The sequence below is a fragment of the Neodiprion lecontei genome, chromosome 1 (genome assembly GCF_021901455.1).
Source record: "Neodiprion lecontei isolate iyNeoLeco1 chromosome 1, iyNeoLeco1.1, whole genome shotgun sequence".
NCBI lineage: Eukaryota > Metazoa > Arthropoda > Insecta > Hymenoptera > Diprionidae > Neodiprion > Neodiprion lecontei.
In genome coordinates this window covers 5102561-5126789 of record NC_060260.1, presented here as the reverse complement: position 1 = coordinate 5126789, position 24229 = coordinate 5102561, and the positions used below count along the sequence as shown (strand labels likewise).

Here is a 24229-nt window from a genome sequence, read left to right as displayed (position 1 = left end):
TCTCTCTTCAAGCTGCACCTTTTCAAATACCATTTGCACGCAATACGTTGCGATTGTAAATAAAAAAAAAAAACGGTGTAGACGGTAAAATTTTCGATCTTCCACATTTTACCAATCGATCTAACCCTGTGCTTTTTCTTTTGTGTTTCAGCTACCGGATCTGGGAAATCACGATGATAGGGTGAGTGCAAAAAAAAAAATTAAAAAATAAAAAATACATCAAAATCAAAAATTCCTCTTAACCCAATTACACGTTTTTGCAATGCAACGATCAAACCTTCGCCCGGAAGTTTTGTGAACATTTTTTCTCGCCTTTTAGCAAAGAATCGCGATTATAATCCAACTTTCCGATATTTCCGATCTTCGCCGTCGCAAAATCCCGTCCATAGAATACATAACGCAACACCGACGAGTCTCGAGATTTGATTATCTAAACGAAGCACCGACCCGGTGGATTGAAATTGGATATTACGGGATTATCGTCGATTAATAGGCACACGAGATCCTAGACATCGATACCGCAGCAAACGGCGAAGAAAAAAAATTCAATCACCCGTTTATCTATCGGATACGGAAAACGTCGAACGGGTTACAGAATATGGACAAAAGGCAAAAAAAATTTTTTTTTAAAAATACACACACATACGGGTTTGCGAATCGATCGATCTTTGCCTGTCATCAACTGTGTTGCACAATGTAAACTTGCGGGACGATTAAACGCATTAGCGTTGATCAAATTCGTCTTATCACAATTATTCGTACAATAAATCTCGATAGCAGTAATTGCCAGATTGTGTGACAGCGCGTTAGGAAACAGCCGTTAAAATCTAACGAATAAATAAATGAATAAATAAATAAATAAATTAAATTATTTTATAGCGGGCTTCTGCAGTAAAAACAGTTTTGGCGTGGTCATTTTTTTAAATAAATTAACTGTATATATTACAAACTCTCGAGTTTCGGAGAGTGAACGGTTATAATCCGCTTTTTCGATTCCACAGCTAAGTCATAAGACGATGGAATAAATATAAATGGAAAACAAAAAAAAAAAAAATGAAAAACAGAGTCTCAGCTAGTATTGATAAATTATATCCACAAAAAAGTTTTAAGTTATGGGGCGCGAGTGAGCGAGCTTTAAGTACCACCGGTCGCTGCTTTATTACAACAGCAATAGATACACTCTGCAATCTAGGTCAATAGATACACGCTTATAATGCGAACCTACGGACACGCGCACGCGCGGGCAGATACAAACATTTTACACAGATGCGTGCAAGTGTATCATAGGTGATAAACGCGCCCGACAATCCATGCGAATTGACACGATATCTATAAGTAGTGAATCGTTGCTAATAACGGGGGAAAAGTTTCGTTATTGCACGTGAATCGACGAGGTTGCGTTTGCAGGCGAGATGATATTCCATACGTGAAAAGTTATTTAAACGCGATGTTTGATAATTTTCAACGTTTCACATTTATCTCACAAATCTAAGAGCTGCGGTAACGTAATTGTTTGAGAAACGAGACGCACGCTTCTTTGACAAAAGTATGCATGCCGTATTTTTGGCTGGAATGCACAGCGTTTCTTGATACGCACGTGTATTATCGAGGTTAACGTATCGTGTTATACATTTACGATTTAACCACCTACACATATGCATATTGTTGGTTAGAATTTATCGAACTCGATACGGACGAGGTCGTTACATATACGCTGGGTGAATAACATTGCGGGATGATTTACTTGCGCAGGTGTCTACGGCTGCCGTATGTATTTAATACACGTGTGTATTATGCATGCATGGGTATAGGTATATATATTATAATACGGTATTGTACACGCGCTTTTCATTTCATTCAATCAACTCGAAGAATGAGGCATATATTATATGTATATTGAAAAGACACGCGATTTTTATCTTATTCACGATCGTTAATCAATCGTGTCTTACACTAATCGTGGATTTACGATATACGTATTATACGCGGAAAATAGACATGCGGGTATTTTTATAATGCAGGCTACTGAAAACGGAATAATGAGAGAAAACCTCTGTCCAGTCGTGAAAAAATTGGTCAATCCTATGAGTTCGTATTAACGAACCGAGAAGAAGGTAGAAAGGGGAAAGAGAAACGAATGCGAAAATTCCGTAAACGCTGTAAATATTGAACCGGAATTAACGGTTCTTTTTCAATTCTTTGACGACGGTTGGAAATATCAAGAGACGCTGTTCGATGTTGGGAAAATCGAGGTAGATGGGAAAAGGAGTCCGGAGGAAAAATGGTAGAAGAAGAAACTGATACGTCTGATATTCGTAGTAAATAGGTACAATATTTATACGCGTTACGCAACGCTGTGTTTTTTAGAAGAATAAATTTTCTCTGCTTTCCTCTCCTTCTTACTCGTTGTTGTTTTATGTGATTTTCTTATTATGATACGGATATACATATATATATATTTTGGATATACGTATCGGAGCGCACCATATTTAGGGTGTCGACGAATTATTTTGCGGCGTATCTACTCTTACAATAAAATACATACTCATTGACAATGTTTCCGAACTACGTGTATTTTAAGGAAAATGTATTTTTAATTATTTGATAAAGATTTTCGGGGTGAGGGTATGCGTTAAAAAATTGGTCAACATCCTAAATGCGGGAGACCCTGATACGTGTACAAAATTATACACCGTCAAAAGACTCGAGGCGTCGGATTTCTCACGCGCGTCTGCCGTGAAACGAAATGCAAAAGTGGGACACAAATATTTTGGAAACCGTCGCGTGTCCTACGCGGTTTTGTACCATCTAGCTTGTGCGTCGTCTAGCCGTAGTATGAATTCGGTTGCTGCTTATTACGTCTGTGTACATATAACTTATATTATGTACACCTCGCGTTGAATTAATTAGCGTTCGTTTCATTTTTTATGCATTTTTTATCTCGTTTCTTCAAAAACAATTTTCCCAATTTGGGCACGATTAGGCGTGTAAAGTTTGAGGACGACGAGCCGGTTGAATTTAAAAAAAAAGAAGAAAAAAAAAAAACAAAACTTATACACCTGACGAAATATTAATTACAGTAGAGAAGTTGCCTGTAAGATATTACGAAAGACGTCAGAAATCCCTTCGGCATCTCAAATAATCGCAGGTCTGAAGTAAAATTAATATACATTACTTTCCATCCCCATTCGCTCGTTCATTTCGACTTTCTTCGAACGTATTCACGCGGCGTTTGTCTCTTTTGCAAAAATTTAAGTTAACGATTAATCGACAAAGTCGGACGAAGAATCGTACCAGCAATTCAACGTAATGGAAAACGGGGGTTTTGTTTTGTTTTGTGTTTTTTTTTTTTTTTTATTTCTTTTCTTTTCTTTTCTTCTTTTTTTAAAGGTGAGCCGGAATGTCGCTGGTATCATTAGACGTATCGCATGTACAATTATACACACGTATTCAACGAGGGATTTATCATTCATCTCTGCACACATGCGTAGAGAATAATACACGTTTATTCCGCAGCCTTGATGTTTAGTGTTGTTTACCGCCCGTAAACACAACCTACCGACATTATCCGTGTGTCGCATACCTCTACGTTTCTATTCACGAACGGTGTTCCATGCCTGCCTGTAAACCTCCTATCTAAATGTTGTCGAAATATCGTCGCTTGCACATGTACGGAACATACATATACCTATACTAAAAACCTCGAGATTCCTCGCTCGTCTCTGAGAGAAACGCGCTTATTGCGCCCGAATTTGCTCACGTGACACACGCGCGCAAACATTCGTCGCATAAATTAGCAAGTGTTATATCGTTGCATATATTTAACTACGCTCTTCGTCGTCGTTTATGGCTGTGTCACCGTGGTAAACAGCAGTGGTGGTCAAGTCACGGATGATCGTGAGAGGAAGGGAAAAAGCAAGGATAATTAAAAACAAAAACAAAAAAAACATCTTCCTTTTAAGGGTTATTTTTTGTGGGCACGCGCGTGCTCGAATTTAAGAAGCGGCCATTATTCGGAACGCTGATAAACTCGGATGGGGTTTCAAAGCGTACCTAATTGTTTTAAAAGGTTTGCTGTCGGTTTCGGTTCGCGTTTTCCTTTCCGTGTTGGTTGTATACATAATTCTTCTGTTTCACATTTTCCGTGCGTAAAATATTCACGCCCAAGCCGGTTTACTTTTGAATATTTTTAGCACACGATTATATTGATTAATTTGAACCCGGTGTGGAAACATTTGTGGGTTAGATGCGAGGGATATAATAACCAGCAGCACCGCTGCCGAGATGCACCGATCATCCGCTCGAATCCAATTATACACGATTTAAGTCAGACAGTCCGATCGAGTTAAGATCACAGCGGCTCTCGGTCGGGTCGAATTTGTCATTATAATTATCCGTTTTTCAATCTGCGTGTATCCTCGACTTTTCGTATTCTCTAATTATACGAGCTGATTTTCACGCTTAATTTATGCTAAAAGAAGTCCGGATCTTTTATACTTTTTTTTTTTTTTTTTTATTGTTTCATCTCCTTCTCGTGTTATATCGACATACTAATTGCCTATTTCTAATTTTAACGGTAGATTATAAACTATAGCAAAAATGAACGTGAAATATGTTCAAAAATACGTGCATACCTTTTATACGATGATTTCATAGTTAAACTGTAAACGTCCGTCTGGTTTGTAATAAATTGTCGCGGTCATTAAAAACTGGAACAAAAAAGTACTTTGGAGACAAATAATGGAAACTTTTTCTTTTCCTTTTTTTTTTTTTTCAAATCAATAAAATAAAATCGAAGTCTCCCGCCAGGCAAAGAATCCCTTGAAAATCCGACGTCGTTACACTTGCATATCTCTGGTTAATAATTAATAGTTCCTTCCCTGCAAATTTACGTCATCTTATTAAACACGCGTTTCGATTTAATTTTTGACGCTTTTTCTTTCTTGCAAATTTTCAAACAAGTTCTCACACGTTGCGGATGAGAGCTCCTCGTTACCGCCATGTGGCAATTGAATCCGCTCGAGGAAGGAGAGGCGAAGTTATTATATGTATAGAGAAGAGAAGGCGGCGTGCCGAGTCTATTATGCCCATAAGGTATGCGAAACAATTCAAACGACGGAAAGACCTTCGCGTTTCTATAACCCGCGTTATTTTCGTTCCCAGTCGCATTTATCATACACCCGCACGAGTATCGCTCAAGTGTTTGTGTCATGGTGGCGCCAAAGTGCCAGGAGAGCATTCGACCAAACTCTACGCCTGTTCCCATTACCGATTCAAGGACAAATTTCAGGCCTGATTCATGCCGGGCGGCGAACACGCGTCTTGCGCCAACAATTCGGGGTTCTACTGTACAACGAAAATCGAGAAACTCCGATTTTAGCGGTTTTTTTGAAAATTTTCCACGTCTTACGAAACAATTTTACTATTTGCAATTTTTTTTTTTTTTTTTTTTTAGTCGGCAAAATAAAGAAGACAAGAAATCTGGTGTCAAAAAGAAATTCAAAAATCCGGTCTGACGTATGAAAATGTTTCAGCAATCATCTGTGGTAAAGTGACTCCCGCTTCTAACTTTTGTTGACGTTTTTTCGGAAAAAGCTTGAAAACAGTGATAATGAAAAATTTCCCCATTCTGGCTCTGAGCTTAAAAATTTTCATACCTGATACACAATTTTTCAGAATTTCTTCACATATTTAAATTGTGTCGATCAATAACACGGTTGTGGAAAATTGTAGAAAATTGAAATCGCGTCGTTAGAATATGAAAAAAACGCCGAGCGCCTTTCAAAGTGTGAATAATCATATAAAAAATCGCGCTCCAAATACGAGAGGTCAAGGATCAGAGCCAGATCGAAATGATACGGACTGCCCTGTGTATAAAAGAATATATAGACGAATGGATAAGACATTTTTTTTCACACTAGTTACATTCATCGCGATTGTTTACGCGACTCGTTTATGCACACATATAATCGTCACCGTACAAATGCGTTTAGTAATGATGCGTATAAGCGTGACGTGCACTCTAATATAATATACGTGTACGTAGCGGATGGGTTAAAAATGCCCTAGAAGAAGAAGATGACGGGAAAGAGAGAGAAAAATAATGAAAACGAAAGATACGGAGACCAGATATATGACCGTAATGTTACGTTAATTAGGTAATTAACCTTGTGAACTTTTCTCCTCTCTTGACGTTACATTATACGTCGGATGTGCCACATATATATGATGTATGTAATAGATTTCATTATTTTGCTGGCCCAGTTCAGCGCAATGATCGCTAACTGATCAATACACTCGATCGATCGTTTCAAATTCCTCTACAATGCATTATACGTATGTACCTATGATACATATGCATTATACAGGAATGGTGCAATGGTATATGGGTACGTATATTATATACGATTGGAACACGTTTCTTACTTGAAGCATATCAATAATTTTACGCTATCAAATCGTTGCCTTTTTTTTCTTTTTATCTCCTCCGTAGATAATTTTTTTTTTTTTTTTTTTTTTTTATTCCTCCACTACGGTGAATTTATCGTCGAATTGGTTGTAATTGACTATCTTTTCGTTTTTGTCTTTTTTTTTTTTTTTGCTCCTTTTTTCACAGAGCCGGGGCCGAACTTTTTTCAATCGAGTGCTTGGCTATAAATTGTTCATCGTATCTGTCTAATACAATACGTGTATACCTAATACATGCAGGTACATACAAACATGTATAATTTATTCGTAAGCGTGAGTGAGTAAAAATCACGACAGCGCGTCATCGCGCACATTCTGGATTATAGTTCATACGCTGATATCGGCGAGGGTCAAACGGCATTTGAATTTTTGTAAAACAACACCGCTGCAGCATTGGCTGTTGATCGGCTGTGTGCCGCGCGTTAGTTGAGCATTGTTGAATTGCGATTACGGTGTTATTTGTACAAAAATATTATCGGTGGACGAAATAACATCTCCTATGTCCTATACGCGTGTATGTAACAGGTGTAAAGGCAGAAATTACGGCTCGCGGGAGGAGAAACACGAAACTTGGGTCATTGTGACAAAAATATGGATTTAAAATTGAAAAGAAAAGAAAAAAAAAAAGTAGCCAACTCGAGGGTATAACGCGCAGGTCAGCTGGTTACGTAATCGTTGAAAGCTTGCATACATGCACGGCTTATATTCCATCGGTTCGACGTATAAACAATCTAACGTCCACTAGATACGAAGAGAAGTTACTAATTTTCGTCACAGTTTCGCAATGATAAATTTTCCGTATCAGTTGTGCGAAAAGCGACGTTGTATTTTCAACATTTCTTATCCGCTACCGTATCTCTGAATTCAATCGATGTAGGAAAAGATCCGTTTTCACTTCGGTTAATTTTCACGCCTACGTCGCTGTTTTTATTATCATCGCTGTTTTTTCTACCCTCTCTCTCTTTAAAATTTGAATGGAAAAAAAAAGAAAAAAAGAAATACGTACGTGCATATACATATAAATAGAAGCATAGAAGGAAAACGAAAACAACAAACGAAAATAAGTCGGACGTTCGTCCGCGATAACGACGACGATGTTAAGTCGGGGGTATTTGCATCGATCGGGCAATGAGTCAGACCATCGTCTGTATCGCTTAACCAAGGTATGCTGAATTTTTATTAACTCACAGCCGTTGTACGTGTTTATCAACTATACGAGCATACGTTCGTTCCAATACACGCGATTGTTCCATCGTGTTTCCCACGCACACAGAAACTGCGCGTTTTCCTTTTACTTTTGTTTTCATTGAGCAAACGTTACGTTGGTGTGTAATATGCGTTTACAGAACTTGTGCACCGTTGCGTGCTGTTGGAAAAAATGGGAAACCGACGGACGGAGAATCGTACGCAGGCGTACCTGGTCTCTACCTGATTTACAATTAGCCGAGTGAAATAGGACGCGATGATCCTTTCGTCGTTGCAATGTGTTAAACTCCTACGCGAAATATTTAATTAGTAAGATTGGATTCGAGTAAGCAAACTCATATTTACACGTACATATTTACCATGATGAAGTTGGTAACGTTGACGTAACGAAACGTCGTGGAATAAATAAATCGTTGTACAATTTTAGAACGACTTTTAAGCAATTGGCTTTTCAAAGTATGAACATGTTTTTTTTTTTATTTCTCAGGCTGCGAAGTGTTCAACGATTTTCTTAAACTTGCATCGTTGAAGTAACCTCACCAACTTCAACCTCGTACATGCACGTTCTGTCTTATTTGCTGTAGCTGACGGGAATCGAACGTAACAGAGAAAAAGATAAACGTGACGGTGCGAGATGATTTAAATAGGTTTAAATTCTGACAATAAACAAAGGGAATCTTTGCCTACCGATTATCACGACTTTTTTTCTATACGTACGATACGCGTCTAGTTCAGTGGCTAAGAATAAACCAAACCTTGGATCGGATCGGTGCAGCCGTTTAGAGTTTTTCTATATTTTCATTTTATTTTCTCACGACATAAAGGAATCCTTTTCCGGAGTACGGTTCTTGATATTCAGCCAATTGCAACCGACGTCGGAGGTGAATAGCGATATATTTTGTTAATTGTTTATTTTCGATCTCTACGTTCGACTTTGCGTTGTTGCAACCAACCGGCCGGCCGGGTCGCTGCAAGATGCTTCGCAAGGCTACAACACCGGCTTGCAGGCATATACGTATCGTTTATAAAGCACACATTGTATGTATCTGGAAGCGGATGAATTTGTCAGACGCGCAATTTACCGGCACGTGTCGTAAATACACATGGCTCTACCGATCTGTACGATCGTTGCGTCTCGTAGCGAGAGACGGCGACTGCAAGCTGCGCTTGCGAGACGAGCGCGTGTCGCTGCAAGTTTTGCTAGTGGTTGAATAAATCGACGAAGAAGAAGACGAAGAAAAATAAGTGAAAAAAATTTTAATAAAAAGTACGACGAAGAGGTGAACAATTTTGAATATTCATTTTCGATATTACTTCGTCGCATTTACAGCTACATTTTTCTTACCGCAAAGAAAAGTCCGTTCTTGTCGCACGCTTGACATTTGTTTGGGTATAAATTACTTTTGAGAAATTTCGTTTTCCGATATAAATGGTTTTTTTTTTCGCATTGCGTGTAGCACCGACAACGACTGGTGTTAATTAAGCGACAAGCTTACGTCGCGCCAATAACACGCAACGCGTGCAGTTACGATCGCTTTGCATCGCGCAATATTGAAATAAAAAAGAATTGCACGAACTATCTATATTTATAAATCTAACAGTTTGTATCGGTGGAAAGAAATCGCCTTGTTTGTTCGTTTCGCGCGGCAGTTTTCGCATTCATCTCGAACAAGATTATTCAAATCTTTTTCTTGTAATAGAAGAGGATAAAGAATGATATTATCGGGCGGCGGTTCGCTGCAACGGTTCGGTTCGTCGTTGTTACGTGAGGAAACGGTAACGTTACGAAATATCTAAACAGCTCTCGCTTATGTGCGTACAACGAGGCATTTACGTACGTACGTATGTGTAGGTGGGCACATATTATCACATAGTATCAGTGGTACAGGGCTATCAGCACACCCCGGCAAATTAACCGCACACGGGTCATCGACCCGGCATCGCCGTTGCGGGAGAGGGCGCAACAGGCGTCCTCGTTTCACTTTATACCTATAAATATAATACCGATGTATTTATACGGGGGTCGCAACAAGTAAACCCGCTGCACCGCGGATATAAGCGACGGGAGGCGGGGGCGGGGGCATTTTTATTTATATACATATATGTATATTATACATTTATTTATTTATATACACGTATAAGCGCCCGATGTACTCCGCGATCAATCGAAAACGATGATAAAATCTCTCGTGTTTTATACTTGTCAGCGTTTCGTTCTTCGATCGAAACTTTAAATAAAATAAAATAAATTGTAAAAAACGAGTAAGGTAGGTAAATCGGACGAGTCCTCATTTTATTCATTTATTTATTTTTTATCGTCTATTTTTTACACGAAAAAAATTCGATAATATTTCCGGATGACCATTCATTTCCCGTATTCCTTAGACTTCTCCTTCTTCTTTTTTTTTTCTCCAATTTTTCACCCGATCTCACGGTATACAAAAACGACTCGATTAGGTTAATTCGTTCAAAAAAAAAAAAAAAAAAAAAAAAAGAAAAAAAAATACGAAGAAACGGAAGTAAGGAAAACCGAAAAATCGTTCGATCCTTCTAGCCGTAAAAATGTTTGTACGGTCGTTGAGAGTACATAAGGCATGTTGTATTATTGTATGGGAGACGCTGGTCGCAGGTGGCGGTGGCACATCGCGCGAGATTCCTCGAGAGTTTAATAATAAAAAGGAATCTAGTCCAAGCATCTGAAAAATAATTTACTCCTTCAGAAATAAAACTTTTTTTCTGGCAAACCGCCAGGATTGTTTAACGCTTGGTAATACGACAAAGAATAAATAAGGAAATGAAAATAAACGGTAATAAAGTTTTAGAAACTACTGTCTGATATTGCGTGTTGTTGTTTTTTTTCATCTTCTTCTTTTTCAATTTCTTTTATTTTTTCATCGCACCATTAATTTATTACACACTTACACGCATCGTTGTTGTTTCTTCGTTGTCGTTTATCCGAGATCGTTGAACTCGCCGCCGCCACCACCGATGTTATATCACGCCTGTGTGCATGTGCATCGGCCTGTGGAACGCGTCATAACGTTGTACGCGTACGTACACGGATGTGTTATCAGAAAACAGAGGAGACTGGTCGATTATTTTCAGATACTCGTTGTTCTTGTTATTATATTACCGCAGTTTTTCCAATTATATTACAGAGTCCGGCGCAAACGCGACGATGCTCTCTGCAAAATGCATCACTCGCTGTGACTCGGTACTGGCGGCGTCTTTGTTTCATCCCTCCGACGTATTCCCGACAAAGTTTTCTCGCGAGCTTTATTCGTGGAGGCAAAATTTTCCGATAAATCGGTGATAAAATCGTGCAACGATCCCGACTACGATGAAACGTGTGAAATTTCTGTTGCGCAGGCGCGTTTCTGCGTCATCGTTTATTTGTCCGGGATCCAGTTTGCTCTAAATGTTAATCAATAGGAAGTGTACGGTAGTAAACAGTACAACAATTATCTCGAACCTGATATTCCGCACGCGCGTAACAACAATCCCATGCGTCGTGTGTAGCTCTGTTATACCTTGTTACGCGAGTATTATTTTCGCGTATTTTTCCTCGCCCTAATCGAGCAACGCGTATAATTATCACGTGATAAAAATAATCATCGGCATTGTTATAATTATATAGAACATGCATCGACGGGGAGAACGATCGGCTACGGTTTGTTATTTAATCAACGAAAACAAGAAACGCGCGACGTGACGCAACTTCGATCATTGTTCACGGTCTGTTTGAAATTCCTTCGCCGGTATATCATTCGTCGCAACTCTTTTCGAGGCTAACTTTCCGCCCACAATCATCGCGTCGTGTCTGAACAAGGTTCTTGTGTACCTACCTACCAAAGTCGGAGATAAGAAAAGGCTCGATTTGTGTGCACCGATATAAACTACGGCCTCTGATCGTCGTTAAAACCGTTTCATCGTGGGAAAGTTGTCTCAAATTTGTCTTTCGTGTTCTTCTTCTTATTTTTTTGGCTTTGCAAAGGAGGCCCGTAATAACGAATATAATTGCGAGTATCGAGTGACGCACAGCCACGTGGAGAGACGTACCGACACGATAACCGCTTGGCCGATTGCCCTGCACTTCTCGTGTGGAATCGTTAAGATAATAAAATACCGCGGCGGTTGAGTGCAAACAACGAAATAGACGATAAGTCGGGGTTGGGAATCGTCCGTTGAAACTGGGTTATGATACCTATACGTTGTAATCTCTTCCTCGTGTCTTTGTTACATATGAAATTTCGTAACGTCACATTAGCAATATGCAATATTACAATCTAATCGAGACGCCGACCGCCATCCCGGCGAAACAAAGACCGGACGACATTGTTATCCTTATCATTTCTCACGGAATAAAATGCATTCGCTCCGATTCATTCGCCTCTGGGACATTCGCACTGGCGCAAACAACTCTGCGCGGTTGGCGTCGAATTTTTTATTTTTTTTTTTTATACCGCAGTCACGTTTCACCGGACTTTGATCGTCGTCGATCGCTGTTTCGTTTCCGCTGCAACCGTAGTCGCGTGGACCCTTTTTTACGATCATCGCGTACAGCGAGTCGTCTACTCGCGTGGAACAGAAACACCTCCGATAATTGCCGAGCAAATTGAACCTTCCGTGATGAAAATGGCACCCGTTGATCCTCCGCAACGAGAACACGAACCGCAGTCGTTCGTCGGCAATGGCGAAAGACGGCTAAAGAATTCCTCCCATTGCAATACATGCTTCGACAATGCGAATCGTGGACCGTGGTGTTTCCCGAACGACGATCATCGTCGCAAGTAAGAAGTTTGCGCAGAATCGTTTTGTTCCAGTGCAAGCTGCAGGTCAGAGAACGATAAGGCATCTAACAGATTACCCCCAACACCGTGTCTCACATTCTGTTTGAACGCGCGCTAGCGTTTCAGCGTCTTGTACGACAAAAAACAAAAACCGCTGATCCCCAACGTTTGCCCTAGATGTATGCTCAGAGATTAGACCTATGATAACGCGCTTACAGTTTACTCGAACAGACTCTTTTCTGGCAGCGGCCGCGTTACGTTCTCCTCTTATTGCCCCCTTACGCACCGTTTTTCATCCATCCTAGCTTTGATTCTCCTCATTTTATCGCCACGTTGCATTGACAGACTCTTCGCTCACACGCGTACTGAACTCTAACGCGGTAGAAAACAGACGTGAAAAATAACGTCTGCGACTCTTAAATCGGCCTAATCTTATCGCTTCGAGAAGTAGGTAGGTACGATATTATGTATCCAAGTGTGCATATATATGTATAAGTTGTTGTTCGAGCATTATAACATTGAATGGATGGAATTCAGAGGTTTTATTGATCTCCTACACCCTAATTGCCGAATAAAAACGATAACTCGAGTATTTGACTTGCGAGTTACGCTGGTCCACTTGTACAAGCACACTCTTTTACAGGATGACTGTATTTTCTCAACCTATATACACCGTGTTTATACAATACATACGTAAAGCTGCTGGAACGTTGCTAGTTTTTAACGCTACGATATCTCAATCCGCATGTCTGTAATACAACGTACAACCTACCTAAGTTTGTCGGTTTCTTTTTACTCCCTTCTTCGCACGTACGTTGCAAAATTTTGCAAATTCTATCGAGCTTAAGTCTGCACGGTCTAAATTCCACCGTGGCAGGTACAAGCGACGAATTGCCTTGTATATGCGTATACTTTGTACGAAAATAAAGGGAAAAAAATCGGCACCGAGAGTCTAACATTTTTTAAACGACGGAGCTTTCGAGCTTTCGAATCACGTCTTCTGACCGTTCCGCAGGGGATCATCGTCGAGTCTCTCGTACTTATCTTCGCCGAAGCAAATTTGGCTCGGTTGCTCTATTTTTTCGTTTTCTTTTTCTTTTTTTTTTTTTTTTTTTTCCTACCCACGTGCGTTTGTATTACACGATACATGCAATTAGTACGCGATTGCGATCGCATCGCCCCCGCATGCGAGGTACACGTGTGCGGGATGATGTCACGATTGAGGAGGAAGAGTCGAAGAGCGGTGCATGGCTGCTGAAATCTAGCGATGGAAAACAGCGCGGCATCGCCGTGTTACAAATACAAACTGGCCGAACCCACCTTCTGCATTATTCCAAGCGCGTCTGACTGTTTTCGAATCTCGTAAGCACCGTTCTCTGTTCCTGCATGTTCAATCTTCCGCGTTATATTCCTCTTCCGTATTATATTTCATTCTTAATATGCTCGGCCGAGAGACTCCCCGACACCGCGTATATACGCGTGTGTACGTGTGTGTGTATATATATATGCACGTTAACGTACACGAATGTACGTACACTGTGATAGAGAATTTGATGTAAATATTCTCAAGGCTTTTACCTCCACCACGCACTGTACGTATGTACGTAGAAAACAACGCCGTCGCTGCTTTTCTCGATGCCGCGTATTCGTATTCACACTACGTATCTTCGGGCACCACTGACCGCATTTTCAAACGACGTAAAACTACCCTCGAAATACGTAATGCGAAGTTGATACCGCACGGAGACCCAATAATGGTTGACGTTTTCACTCGACTTGTTACAGGTACTTGTGCGTTTTTCGTCCAAAGTAATTCGTCTCTTTTCCGCATCACTTCTTAACCGTGTTTCGTGGCAAACGGATCATCGAAGCGTTAAAAAGTACAAAAACTCAGAGCCGTTCTTCATTATCTTCGGATCGAGAGCAGATGGATCGATAAAACGTTCGGCGCTGATCGATACGAGTGATTTAGGTTCGCGGGTGAGTTATGTACCGATCTCACGAATGGAGTCGACCGCTTGCGGGCTAATTTACGTCTCGTTCTCCGGTCCCGTTTCCTGGATCATAATTATTCGGTCGATTATTAAATCAAAAGACGGGGCGATAAATAAAGTCGGATACCGTGTCGCGGTGCAGGGGAAGCACCTTCGGCGTTTGACCGATTTGTTCTCGTCTCGTCTCGCCACCTTTTTACCAACGAAACGTGAAGCTCCTAAATTTATGGATCGCCGTTCGACCAGCCAACGCGCCAGGCCTCGGTCAGGCAGGAAGCCTATTTATAGGAGGACAAATCGGAGAGAGAGAAAAAACAACAACAACAAAAACGAAGCAAACAATCCGCCGATGCAGCTTCTTTCCGGACCACTTAAGATCTACTCTCGGCATCCCTGCAGAGGCTCTGGGGTTTTAAAAACAAAGGTAAAAAATCTGCCGGTAAATTCCTCGCTCGATTTTGTCCCGATATCTCGTATTCACCTGTGCATCGGGGACGACGATGAACCGAGAGAGAGAAAGAGAAACCATCGCTGACCTGGGCGAGGGTCACACGCGTTTGCAATTAGGCGGGTGAGCACGGCATCAGCAACAGTTCGTCGTCTGATCGTTTCACCGTGTTTAGCTGCTTGAGCACGTTTCACGCTGCGGGGGTTAGTCGAGCGTAATACCAGAAGCAGAAGTAGAAGTAGAAGGAGGTGGATGAGGATGAGGAAGAGGAGGAGGAGGAGGAGGAGGAGGAGGTCGATCTCGGTTTCGGTTTAGTTGCCGGTTATTAACGGTTCGCTACGTGCTCGGCATCGCTTAGAATCAGAATTAAGCACGGCTTGGCCGCAGTCGAGACGTGTCGTGGTGTGGATAAGGCACGCCACGCCACGTCCGTGAACTACGTACGGCTAGAGTTGAATAGAAGCGACGTAAGCCGGCTTTTACTTTTGACCCGTGCTGCGTTACCTACAGCGCGGTGTGCGTAGATTTATAATTTATTGGAGCAATTTGTTACACCGAGTGAACGATCTCTGTTATCGTCAAAGATCTTCGTCGGCTATTACGTACGCGTATGAAATTTATATTTAGAATTCATCGCCCAAAGTCGAATGCACGCGTGCATGGTTCTCGGTTGCGTAATACGCTTCGAGCTCTTGAGAAGCTTCGGGAGCTTGGAACTAATTTCCACCCCGTAACGGTGGTGTTCGTCAACCGCTGCTTCTCTTTACCTTCGACCAGGTACGTGTGGGAGACTTTGAATTAGAATACGCGGTTTTCCGTTTCATCGTTCGCAGCGTTTCGACGCAAGCCGCGTAGTCGCGGTTCGATCGGTATTCCACGACCTCCCTTGAACCCGTTCGATGTTTTCAACGCCCTCCGGCTTATCGTGTACTTCTCGTATTTTTAACAACAGTTTACAAACGCCGCCGCACGTTCACCCGAATTAGCAACGGTCAAATCGGCTCCTGTGGCTTTAACGTTTGTAACCCGCGTTACGCTTACACGTCACTTCAGAAGCGTCGCTTAGCCCGGCCGACCAAAGTGTTGGCTACTTCTTTGTGACGCTTGCGATGATGGGCAAATCAAACGTTGTTATCGGGCACACGCGTTATTCGCGCCTGTCGCACAAACCCGCGATGCATCCGTCTCGAAACGTTAAAAATTTTTTCCAGTCTGTGAACAGCCAGGCATTTTCACGTTCAAATTGAAAGTCCCGCCACCCTCGAGTCGACGTGACGTCACGCGGCTGCAGCCAATGCCTGGGCGTTCCGAGCGTCGCTACGATGTTTGAAATCTTTTAGACAAGCAAAGTGTCGCTTTAACGGATAGACAAGCAGCTGGATAAACCGATCGTGAGTAATGAACGCGAGGTAAATATAACATCGCGAAACTTTCCAGCAAGCTGTGCGGTATGTACGAACCCGAATCATTTGTTATTGTTCCTTTTCAAAGTGTCGGACGATTACGTTGAAAGTATGACAAAAAATATACATATATACATATATGTATATAACAATAATAATAAAGGAGACGCGTTACGCATCGCAAAGCAAATGCACTTGTACAGTGACCCAATTTTTTCTCTCGCAAGTCCCAGCAACACGCGTGCCTGTCTCGTCACACGAGGCTCTCTTGTGGTGCAAACGGGGATTAACAACATCGATTTATAAATATTTGTACCAACGCGAGGGTTAATATTATTGTGTGCAAAAGAATAATGAAAATAACTGCGACGATATCGGCATGCGATAACGTCTGTTGATACAATAAATGGTAAGAAAAAAAGATAGAGAAATGAAAAAGAAATATCGCAGCCCGCAGGCACCACGTGCTTGCACTCTCTCGGGTCCATCGCACCGGGGACCGAGGCGATATTCTTAGACGCGTGCAGGAGCAGGCATTCGAGGGTGTTGTTGCATAATTGGTGCGACTCTGCGCCGCGGCCTTTGTGCGGTACATATTGGAATGCAATATTCTCGAGGAGAAAAAATGAGCGGAAGAGAGAATGAGAAGTGGAAACGCCCGCCTTCTTACGTTTACCGTAAACTCTTGACTCGGACCAAAGTTTCCTTCCACGTGCATTGTACCTCGCACGTTGTTGAGCAGAAAGCCGCATCGGCATTCGACACGTGGAGGCGCATCTACACGAAATATCTCTACATGGTTTCTATTTAAAGAGCCACTTGTTTTCAACAGCGATTCCTCCGTCTTAACGTCGTTCTAACGTAATACGGCAGTCGCGAATTCTACGCATTCGTAATAAGGTGCCATTCTTGGCGCCAGCGTGTCATGCAATGTATGAATATAAGTATAAGCGTATGTTTCTCGATTTTCACGGGGTCTGTAAAATAGTTTGGCAGAATTTCAAAAAATTTCCAACATACAATGCTTAAAAATCGGACAACGCGTCGAACCAAAATAACGCATATGGCAAACCACCGTTCGCACCCTGCGTGACAGCGATGTGCGTATGCGTTGATTGATTGATGAAAATGACATTCCGTAATTTGTATAAACGTGTCGCGGCAGCCTATAAGTATTTTTCGGAAACGAAGAGAGTGAGAAAAGTAAAAAAGAAACACAGCTTTTCGCGCTCGCATTTTTTTTTTTTTTTTTATTTATTTATTTATTTTTTCTCTCAATTTGGCAAATTGCCGAAATAGTTGAGACAATTATAACGTGTAGCGAAAAGCAAAGCCTCATCCTTGCGTATATAGTGGAAATTGCGCACCGGTTGATTCTGACCCCAGATTAATTGGCCAAGCTTTGTCTATGAATAGAATTCTTCGCCCGTTGATACAGACGTACGTGGTCGGCGTATTTTTGTCGATGGAAAGGAGAGCCTCTGACCCCAGGGAGACGTCTATTCTATGACAACCCGCATGCATACGATACTCCTCCGATCCTCCTTGCGTATAATTTTCAACCTGCGGAGGTGAGTGGGTGGATCTCGAAGGCCTGTTTAGAAAATTTAATACAACCCCGAGGCTATCGTCGTATGCAATTCGTGATAAAATAGGTCAAGAAGAAGAAACGACCCACGGCTGGTTTGCCCGAGCCTTGCTTCGAAAATTATGCGACACTTTTTATTTTTGTAACAATTTTGTTCGTTGGATGTACCGATCGGATCGATCACCGCTAAAGGTTGAGAAAACGTTTCCCTTAACGCCGCGAGGTTACATGTCGAATGATCTACGCACCGGAGAGATGACAACAATGGACGACACTGTTAACGCGGACCAGACCGCGTTCCCTGTTTGCATTTATACGCATATACGTGCGTACGTGTACACGCGTTACACGTGTAACACGTTGACGGTCACGCCTTTTACGCTCTAAGGCTGCAAAATGCCTGTCGATGTTGGTACCTGTATTTGCGGACACGGTATTCCATGCGAGAAGAACGGACTCTCGCGTTTTTAGGCCTGTGATCCGTGTTTGTGTGCGTTTGTGCTCGTGGGTTAGGTGTGTAGTGATGTCCATATGGTCGAGATCACGCGGCGGCCATGTGGCTCTTGCATGATAGAAGAAATGTCTTTAACGGCTCTGAATTAGGGGGGGGGAGTGCTTTTTATTTTTACGATGTTGAAGGAAAAACGTCTTTTCGATTTTTACGAGTTTATTCACTGAGAAAAATTTCATTTGTTACAGTAAATAGAAAAATTGAGTGAAACAGGTATCGTTGAAAAAAACTGTTTGAATATTTGTTGGAATTACGAAAAACGAAAATTAATTTTCATTTTCTACCTAGAACTATATTTTTCGGTTGTGGTAAAAAACGAAAATAGTTGAGGACTGAGCGGTAAACGTAACTAAAAATTTCTCTCAGTGTTGTAAAACAAATACATTTATACCAGATACTGTGTAACGCAAAATAATGAAATTCGAATAGTGCACAGAGAAAATTGAATTCGTCAAACTTCGCTCCTGCTATCGTTATTACCGTATTAGGGTGGTTGAGTCATCCGTTCGAACTCGTTAGGCTCGGCATTCGATAATTCTCTTGTTTTCCTGCCGCAAAATAATAATAACAACAACAATAACAATAATCATAATACAACGCAAAACTGTGGAGCAGAAAATAAAAAATAACCTAGTTACCGTGTCCCACAAAAACACGTTGCGTAATATCTGTATGCATAACTACCTCGTGCGTAAATATTCTTCTAAATTTGTTTTCTTCGCACGGAGTAATTTCCGATCCTTCGAGCCGGTTGATTGCTCGTTTCTTTCCAAGCTCGTTCGCTTTTTACCTAAATTTTCACAAAATTGTCCCAGCTGTAATTTGATATCTTAACTACAAGTATGAGTGATTAAATGATTTTCGTTTTATTTTCCGAGTTACTCGTTTTACGGGGAGAGTAGAAAAATTACGCCGATAGCGTCGAGCTTTGTTTTCTTAACCGTGGAGCTGCATGTGAATTTCGCCGCTTGTTGACCATCTTCGTTACGAATTAAGACGGGGAATAGATGCGTTGGCACCTATTTCGAGTACCGGGAACGGGGGATGAATCAGAGGAAAACCGACGCGGTCATGTTGCCAGTTCAATCGTGACACCCGTTACATTTCAGGTGCAGCACGGATTGCTTTGCGGCGAACGCCACGACCTAATAAAGCTTACGTACGATTCAACGGGAAGTACCTTCAACTAGCCCAGTTTCGCAAGGGATCACGCTGTGTGCCACAGGGAACACTCTCGTCGAACGATGAATAATTTCATGCGCGATATTGTCACGAATCAAGAACTCTTTTTTCGTCGGCACGTGTCTCGGTCCACGTGCACGTGCCAAACGAATAACAAAATGACGTATGCGTGTTGCCAAGTCGACCAAGGATTCCCGTCTTCGTACGCAAACGTTCTTCGTACCTGACGTTGTACTTTTCTTGGCCTGCAATTTCAGGTGCTCGAGTCACGGGTCTCTTGTAACGGCACGCGTAAAAAAAAAAAGTAGACATCCGATGCATCTAAAAGTGGGATTCTTCGAGTGCCGAAAGTTTTTCGTGCTGCACAAATATCGCCGCGTAACTACCGCGGGATCTTTTCTTTTCCGCAATGAAGCTTTCGTCGATTGTTACAATATTTAAAAGATTCGAGGGGATGAAACGACCCTCGACGAACCGCGAAACGATCTTTTGTATCATCAATTATAGCGCACAATAAGTATAATACAGATGATCCGTGAGTGGGGATACAAATTGATTTGCAGTCCTCTGTGTTACCGACCGTTGTTACGTAAATGTCGGTAAAATCGGCGTAGATCGACGAATAGCGTATTAATTGTAAGTGGAAAAGCCAACACGCGTACGTCAGCTTTTTGCGTTTGACAAGAATTGTAAAAAAATTTAAATGCCGTCGCTCTTGGGTCTGTCCGCTTTTAGTTACGATGGCTTTTGCGTATCACGCGTGAATGCCTGCGTTTGTTACACATGCGACGAAGCGTGAGAGAGCAACGGCATCAGCGTCAGCATCAGCAGCAACATCGTGTATATTTAATGTTGTTGGTGGGCATACCTACCTAGATTCACGAGTACACGTGCAGCTCTCGATTATTTCAGTGGATTTAGGTTAGCCACGCGTACACGCGTTGCGACGTTTTCCCCGCGCTTCTGGTTTTCTTGTATTTTTTTTTCAAATTTTTGCTCCACTTTTATTTGTTTTCCCCTATCCGTTTATCACTTCTGTCGGCAATCGTCAAACTCCGCCCAATTGTGATCGCATCGCATGTTCATTGCTGCGTGAATGTAATTAAATGCAACGGATCGAAGCGGCCACCGCACATTTTAAACCAGAAACCACGCAACAAACCGCCGGTTCCGACAAGCTTCGTCGTTCCGCGAAAAACCCTGTCTCGCGGTACTCGAGATATCGTATCTATACTCGATTTATACTCGTTTATCGACCTCTTGGTCCCACGGACAATGTTGCGGTATTCCACATTTTTCCTACGCCGCAGCTTCGGAAAAATATTTAGATAACGTACAATTCTCTTCTCGCGTATATTCGTTTTAAAGAGTCCGTTGTGGCCACCGCGTTAAAGTGGCATGCACGCTTTTCTCTCTCTCTCTCTCTCTCTCGTAAGATAAAACGGGGGTATTTGATAACGGCTGCTTTGTGCACCAGAATCATGGCGCGGGCATCTATACAAACGGGGGAACTTATAGTCTAATGAACGAACTCTCGTCTTCTCCGCGATACTAAGCGCAGATAATAACGGAAGAACTCCTCCTCGTTCATAGTACGGCGGCGACTCGCGATATTATATACGTGTAGGTATAACGTCGGAGTCGGTTAAGTCGGCGATGGATGAGATTCGTCTATTTTTAGCCAAATAACGAGATAATCGATCCCTCGCCAAAGGCTGCTGTTGTTGTTAAATCGGTGAGCAATTAAAAATTGGGTCAATGAACTTTACGCCCTCGAGAATCGGTGTGGAAAAAATATCATCGCCCAACGTGGGGCTCGAACCCACGACCCTGAGATTAAGAGTCTCATGCTCTACCGACTGAGCTAGCCGGGCTTGTGGAAAGTACGTCACTGCCCAATTTCATAGCCCGGATACGATTCGCCTCAAGGGTCGCCTAAATCACCGTGCAATTAAGGCTGCGTCTCGCCTCATCGTTTTCCTCATCCTCGGACAAATTGTGCGGAACGACGAAAATTCGCACGATATTCGTGCCTCGAGCCTCGTGTTTTCACGATAGGACGAAAATATACTACAAACTAGCGTTGCACCGCTGCACCGAAGCGAAATTATCGTCTCTGCGACAGATGTTCGCATCGTATTTTTAAAATACACTTTTCCGTTCAATGTACAAAACTGAAACGTCGTGCCGAAGTTCTGGAATCAAACGATCCCCGACAATCCGTGATTACCAGAGAGTAAACCTCTTCAAGTGTCCGCAAAGGACGTTAACTTGGTTCGCGTCCTACGCTTTCTTCGAGACGCTTCTCAGTTTTAATCCATATATCGGAGATCCGCCAAGGTGTTTCCATCAGGCACTCGACTCGTGCACCATGCGCAAAGAATTCCCGAGGGATTTTGGGGCTGCGGATGGACGAGCGGGTTTTCTAACTGTGGGACCGAAGCTCGGACCACGAAGAGTATATTTGAGACTCGTCGTCTCTGGCTAATGGCCAGGGTAAGCGGTCAGTCCGAGCATGCAGCAGCAGCAGCAGCAGCATCGAACCCCTCGTTCCTCGTTGAGGATTTCACCGCGTTGCCGAGCCGCGATGCGGAGGGTCGACACTCGGTAGATCACACTGGACTTTCTGGGTTAATCACCCTCCTCCGTCTTACGAACAAAAGATTCAAATTTAGACTCCCCGCCTGCTGTTGGTGGCGGTCCTGGTGCATGCAGAGTTCGGAGAACGGTGAGATCGTAACCCTGCAGCCTGCCTTTCCAGGCGAGGACGCAGTGCGGGAAAACAGGATACGCATCGTTCGTTATCGTCGACGAGACTCTTCCGTCACGCTGGAACGAGACTCGGACCATTCAACTCTGTCGTAACTCCGTTAACTGAATATCGATTCGCGAGTGGTGAACATCGACTCGTCTATTAGTCGTTCGATCTCCAGTTTTCGTGCAACGGGAGTTTGCAGATTTTATAATCCTTGCGGCGTTGCTACGGAATACGGAAAGTATTCGCCATGATATGTGGGATGGTGCAGCTGCACGGAAAGACGATTCTCGTCGCATTGGCCCGATTGGGAATGTTATATGTTTGTACCTGTAATATAAATGTGGATTTGTCAGAGGTTTGGTATGTTGACAATAAGTCCTCGTCGAGAGGCTCTCTCCCTCCTTCTCTCTCTCTCTGTCTCTCGTTAGGTTCCAGATGCGAACTACATAGTTTGGCTTCTATTTATCTCTATAGAGGCATCTCAAGGCGAGATCAGGTTGGAGCTCGGCCAGGGCATCTCTTTTTCTTCTTCTTCTTCTTCTTCTTCTTCTTCCTCCCCATGTGTCAAGTTCTCAATATTAGACTGCACAACAACTTGTGTTCATGGTACGTACCTGTATCTACGTCAGTACTCCGTGTCCGATGTAGGTAAATAATAAATTGATTCCATTGACAAAGGAATCGCCCGTCGAGGATCGGTTACTTTTTTTTTTTTTTTTATTTATTTATTTTTTTTTTCGCCAAATTTGCCGGATGAGAAGAGGAGAGGTTACGTAGAGATAATCGGGAGAACCGCGGATAAAAACGAAGAGACTCTGCGGGAAGGGAGAGAAATTAATCACTGTCCGTTGATCGAGGCTTCTCAATCGGAGCTGAACGACGAAGAAAACAGAAAAAGAGAATCAGAACAAAGAAATTGGGAAAAACTTGACGTGGTCAAAGTTCGTATCGGTCGGCGCGCGTAGAATGACGAGGAAACTTTTGTCAACATTCTATAAACGCTGTCTAATACACTTGACAGATTCTGACAGCTAATTATCACGTAGATGCAATCTCTTGTTTCGAATGGAAAGATTTCCAAACACCCAACAATTGCCTACGTCGCGGAACTTTCTCGGGGTAAAATTGTAAGCGAAAAAGCTAAGCGGCTGTGTCTCCGCGGCTTACGAAAATATTTATTCAAATATACATATATTTTTATATATTATACGTATAACGTGTATCTTACGTGCGTGCGTATGCGCGCAACTTGTACAGGCATATATCGAGCACGTATTTACAACGTGCGTGAAATTTTTGGCAACGTTTTCGCCGTGTACAAACGAAAAGAATGCGCGGTGTTGGAGGGCGAGGGGAGGAACGGGATACGGGGGAAGATAAGAGTTTAAGAATCAAGTGTAAACAAGGGAATATCTAGGCACATGGCAGGAGCCGGTGATGATAAAATTTAGTGTGACGTCGCTCCTGCATTCCAATAATCACATGATAATGTGTCGCAAGAAACGTTGAGAAATGCACGTATGCTTGTTTGTAATAAATTCCTTGGTTTTCCACAAATTCTTTATCCCGTGTAAAGCAAATATTTGACGTTTGATGTACATTTAATTTGCCGATGATGCGTTACCCGTGTAAACTTTCCGTTTCGTATAAACGTGCAGTAGTTTACGCTAGTTTGATCGACCTTTTTTTAAACGCGGAATCTATCAAGCTTAATATACATTTAATTATTAATGATGAGTTCTCTGTAAACGTTGAGCTTCGTATAAACGTGCAGGAATCTAAGTTGTACCGATTGACCTTTTTGATACGCGATATATATAGACGGGCGTCAAATTTTGATAAGAATATCGTTTTTCATACACGTGCGCATATTATTTTTTT

The 24229-nt window shown here is 42.2% G+C and overlaps 1 protein-coding gene and 1 non-coding gene across 2 annotated transcripts in view; one reads left to right on the top strand and one right to left on the bottom strand.

Annotated features, from left to right (window-relative positions):
- LOC107224303 (sestrin-3) overlaps positions 1-24229 on the top strand; it is a 126699-nt gene that overhangs the window by 45457 nt on the left and 57013 nt on the right. Inside the window, exon 5 of the mRNA XM_046745515.1 lies at positions 152-181. Coding sequence (XP_046601471.1) covers positions 152-181 — 30 coding nt within the window. The remainder of the gene's footprint in view (positions 1-151; positions 182-24229) is intronic.
- On the bottom strand, positions 21392-21464 carry Trnak-cuu. The gene has a single exon. It is a non-coding gene; the product is annotated as a tRNA-Lys (tRNA).